At 32.5% G+C, this 5,305-nt stretch overlaps 1 protein-coding gene across 1 annotated transcript; it reads right to left on the bottom strand.

Annotated features, from left to right (window-relative positions):
- Positions 1-1,976: 1,976 nt before the first annotated feature.
- Positions 1,977-4,191, bottom strand: LOC132177385 (stearoyl-[acyl-carrier-protein] 9-desaturase, chloroplastic-like). The gene is made up of 4 exons (XM_059589671.1): positions 4,172-4,191; positions 3,555-3,714; positions 2,952-3,438; positions 1,977-2,546 (listed from the first exon to the last, which is right to left on the bottom strand). The coding sequence occupies exons 2-4, from the start codon at positions 3,671-3,673 to the stop codon at positions 2,067-2,069; spliced, it is 1,086 nt and encodes a 361-aa protein (XP_059445654.1). The 5' UTR covers positions 3,674-3,714; positions 4,172-4,191; the 3' UTR covers positions 1,977-2,066.
- Between the last annotated feature and the right edge of the window lie 1,114 nt (positions 4,192-5,305).

Below are 5,305 nucleotides of genomic sequence, written 5' to 3'. Positions count from 1 at the left end.
TGTTAAAACACAACTTCGCAACAAAATGAAGGATGATTTTCTTGCAAATAGTTTAGTTGTCTATATTGAAAGGAAAATTGCTGAGAACTTCGATTTAGATTCGATATTTGATGATTTTGTACTTCTAAAAGACTATAAAGTATAGTTCTAGGCACCTTTTTTTTCTTTTTTTTTTTTGTATTTCTGTCTTTTTGATATAGTGTCGATATGTTACATTTCTAATATATCAATTTGAGCACATATTTATGAATTTTTATAGATATTTTTTGTAATGCATATATTGTGTGAATTACCAAATTTTTAGGGTAGAGAAAATTTTTAGGATGCAAAAAAAATTTTAGCGGCACCCCCAATATAAAATGGCTGGCTCCGCCACTGCAAGTAAAAACTAGAAATGTTCAAGTTCATTCGAGTAGAAGTTGATTTGGATATTATGCCCAGACTGGTTTGCCAGATTTGTGACATTTGTCAATTATATGTCTCAACCCCAACTCTTCCTTTATGTCAATTACGTGGTTGATTAAAACTTTCAATAGAATAAATCTCCCAAATATTAATAGTATATATAATTAAGACTCCTCCAATAAAGAAAATGTTTAAGTTCCTAATTATCATTAAAAATCAATATTCTTTAATTAAAGTCTGTGCTATTAAGACTTATCCAGAAAAAAAAAAAAAAAAAATGATAGGACACATTTATAGGGCACCTAAAGCAGGAAAATAAGCCACCTATATTGAATAAATTGAGAATTAAATGCTCAAAAGAAGAAAAGTCTTAAAAGAGGGGACAAGGATCCCTCCATTTCTTTTCTTAAACTGTTCTTCATTGATGAATAACTGATCAACCTGGAGCAGTTGCTCATTGATTACAATACCATAGATATAAACTGAATGGATCTATATTTTTTTCCAGCAATTTTCCTTTTGAGAAAAAGAAATATAAATAAGATTATGATCCCAACTTCTACCTGCCATGACCACGACCTCAGCCTTCCTATATAAATCACACCACACTTTATTTGCAACAGTCCTATTCAACCGTTCTTTTGTAAAACCGCTATCCGTCCGTCCATTATTTCAGTTAAATTTTGGGCCATGAAAACCCAAATCACTTGGCTAACAATCCTCCAAAGCGCCTTTAAACTCGTCCATTTGACTATGAGGCCGTGTAGCATCAAAATTCTTTTCCGTTAAAGTCACCAACACAGCCATGGAAACCCTCCATTTCAAATCTTGGCCGGCATACATGATATGTAGTTCCAGTTTCATACAGACAGTTGAATTTATTGTAGCTAAAGGTGGAATCCTCATGCCCTCACCAATTGTTTATAATGAACTAGTCAAAGGAGAACTCAAATATAGTTTATAATAAATTGAAATAGACCCATCGGAAACTGTTATTCACTTAATCTCTCATAATAAATGTATTAAACAACATGGGTTGAAACTTGAAAGATTATCCTGATGATGCCAATAATGTATTAACACATTTATGGAGAAGAGGAGAATTTTTGAATGAGGCTTTCCATCTTATGATCATTTATTAATTTGTTTTTTGTTTGTTTCTTTTTCATTTTGAATTATGTGACTTTCAAAAATTGAAGGTTGGAGAAGATACTGGGATAACATAGTACTAGCATCAATTTTTAATGGTTTAATCATATGAGTTGAATGTTATTGATTTTTAATACTATCTATCTTTTTAAAAACTTCTTAAGCAATTTTAGAAAGAAAAAAAAAAATTCAACGTGAAAATCAAGTAAAAACTCTAAAAGAAACAACTGCAAGAATAATCTTACAAAATTATGTTAATACATAGAAAGGAAGAACAAGAACAAACATTAACAACAAATAAACAGAAAGGCTAATAAGTAGTTTCAAACTCATGAAGTACTCCTAGTAAAAACAACTTAGATGACTATAATATTACAAAATACAAAGAAGGGAATATTTGGCTTATTGCAAACTCTCCTGTAATTTGCTTAATTATGGCTTCACCTCCCTACTAGAGATCCAGCTGAAAGAAACGGCGGGTGCTTTTTTTGCCCTTGCTAGAGCTCTTTCCTCTACCTTCTTAATCTTTGAGCTAATCCACATACATAGTCCTGGGCTGCTCGTCCCTCCCCTGAAAGTCCAATTAGTTTTTCAACGTTCCATTTAGCCACCAAATGTTCCAATATATTTCCATAGTCCCTGGCCGTGTACACACCAATCCGAGAGGCAACATTTGCAAAGTGATCAAAAAGATTTTCATCGTAACCGTCGTACATTAAGTGGGCTGGCATTAATATTTTCCTCCTCATCATGTCGGCAAAGGCTATGACAGTTTCATTTGGATCAAGCTCGAAAAGCTTCCCAATTATTTTGGTATAAGCAGTTTCATGGCGCTTCTCATCTGCGGCAATTGTGCCACATATTTGGGCAAGCTTTTCGTCCCCGTGCTTCATGGCAAGCTTGGCTGTATTTCCATGGGAGATAAATGTTGCTCTTTCTTGAAACGATGCGTAGATAGTAAAAAAGTAGGGATTTGTCCTAGTGCCAACATCCTAAGACAAAAATATAGGACATTAACTTGTTGATCATTATAACTTTAAAGTTCTTTATCATATATATATGTAGTCTACAGAATAATAATTCAAAATTGGATTTTTTTTTTTTTTAATCATAATAGTAGGAGGACCATTTTAAGAAATGTATTGAGGAGATAATCACCTTAGAGTTTTTAAATGAGGCTTTGATATAAAATGTAAAGAAGTGTTAATTTTACCTCAAAAGAATGGGTTTATTTAGTTGTATTATATTAATTACTCATATTTGTTGTTATTATTGGACGTGAAATTCCATATTACACATAAAAATTTCAACATAATATTATGGTCTCGTTATAAGCTAGGGACAAGACTTGTGAGCAAGTTAAAAAATGTAGGTTAAAGAATTGTTGCATATCTCACCATTCCTGATCCAATTAGATATTGTGTTGTCTTCTCGACTTGTTTCATATCCACTCGTCCGGAAAGATAGAGGTATTTGTTGAGAAGATCACCATGCCTGTTTTCTTCTGCACTCCATCCCCTTGCCCATGTTGCCCAAGGTGTGTTATCGCTACCCGTTTCATCGTGAAAAACTTCCGTGCCATTGATAAGTGCTTGGTAAGTTGGAAGGGCTTCTTCCGTGATCATATCGCCAACTAGGACAACAAAGTAGTCGTCCGGAATGTCCTTTGTTCTCTCCCTGAGTTCATTGACTTGCTCAACGAATCCATATGAGGTAGGATTTGGCAAAAAGTCTTGTGGTTGCCAAGATTTTTCAACAGATTTTAGGAGAGTTAAGATGTCACTCTTGACCCACTCCTCCATGGATTTGAAGATTTCAACCTTTTCTGGTAGCATGGGATAGACTGCGTTAACATTACCATGACCTAAAGACATTGCTTTCCCTCTAGAAAAAAAAAAAAAAAAAAAAATCTTATTAGTATTGTTAGGTCGTTGGTCGCAACTAAAATATATAGTTAACAACTCAAATGCACGATGAGAGATTTTAAAGAATGGACTCACTTAGAGTTGGAGTACAGAGTGGAAGTCATAGAAAACATGGGAGATCTCTTAGCACTTGCAGGTAGAAGAGCAACTGAAGGAATGGATTGAAAGGCAAAGTAGTTGAGCGTTACAGCCATGCTTCTAACCTTAATTTGCTTTGTTGCTAAAACAGTGAGCACTGAAAAATAAAAAATAAAAATAAAAAAAAGGCCTCTTAGCATTAAATTTAAATGAAATTAGACAAAAATGTATGCCTACAAATTTTTTTTTTTTTTTTTGACATGTCCACATAATATTGAGAGGGAAATGGGAAGAATGATTCAAACTAGTGACCTCCGCTTCATGATGCGTGGTTCTCAACCAATTAAGTTACCTCTTGAACACTACAAATTCATCTATCTCTAGAAGCAATTCAATTAAAAAAAAAAAAAAAATTACAAAGATGATGATAAGCAAAACTAGAATTGCATATCCATCTTTATCCCAAACTATATATATATATATATATAGAAAAATTTATTTATAAAATTTAATTTTGCAAATATTTTCTCAAAAAATCTAATCATTCAAAACATTATATTGCAAGAATGAAAGTGTTACATCAAAGCATAAGCTTTTCTTACAATCAAGTGTACCTTGACTCTCTTGCTTGTGGAACTCGTTGATGATTTATTAATTTGGAGACATGCTCCCGTTGAAGCCCTTTTATAGGCTCTTTGTGGAACTGCATGCATATTAATTAGACCATCTCAAAGCCGGTCAGTCAAGATGGGCACACATTTTCCTGTTAATTAATGTAGTTGGGTGATAGGTTACAACCTAGCTTAAAGGCAAAATGTGTCGGAGAATTTTTTTTTTTTTTTTAATTTAATTTATGACATGTATTTTTTATTTTTAAAAATATATGTAAAAATCATACACAGTTAAAAAATGCATGTGATAATTGAAAATATATGTTAAAACACATGCATTTGGGACACTTGTGGATTAGAAAAAAAAAAAAAAAAAGAATCTATTCAATTTGAAACAAAACTTTATGCATTTACTTTTCTGAGATTTATATAGCAATTTTTGGGATGTTGAAGACAAATTCTTTTAAACTAGCTAGGAATTTTTTTTAAAAAAAAAAAAAAAAAAAAAACTAGCTTAATTATATGAAATATTTATTAGCGATGGCCAAAGTTGCCTCTTTTATACACTTATTAGTGACGACATTATTTGGCTAGTGATAATAAAACAACGTCGTTTTAGCAAAAATAACGTGGAGGTCATTGGTGCTACGCGTGAAAATTCCGCAACAAAAACCAAATTTCCTCTTCTATTATGAGCCAATATAATAAGAAGAAGTATATACTAATTCATGAAAAAAAACCAAACAACCAATTGATGAAAAAGAAGCAACAAAATCTGGAAATACATTAAAAGATGGAGGGCTTCAAGGAAGGAAGTGAAGCAAAAAATGATAATCTATTAAGACCGATAATTAATATAATTAATTACACATACAAACATCATTAAAAAGATGAAATTATTCTTCGCGTTCTTGATATGGTAAAGACAAAAGAGATATTTTTGTGAGCTGCCTAGCTTTCCCATATCTCACACGTACGCAAGAGATCTCCTTGGTCAGTACATCCCAGATTCTCAGCATAAAAGATTGACTAAATTGGTCATAACCGGCCACTTCATTAATTAATTAGTCCCCCAAATCCAAGCCCCAACTATATTGTGGACTAGCGGTATACGTTGTTTTCTTAATTTAATCCTTC

Source organism: Corylus avellana, chromosome ca4 (assembly GCF_901000735.1).
Source record: "Corylus avellana chromosome ca4, CavTom2PMs-1.0".
NCBI classification, from domain to species: domain Eukaryota; kingdom Viridiplantae; phylum Streptophyta; class Magnoliopsida; order Fagales; family Betulaceae; genus Corylus; species Corylus avellana.
Note: the sequence above shows the minus strand (reverse complement) of the source record. Positions and strands in the feature narration are given on the sequence as shown.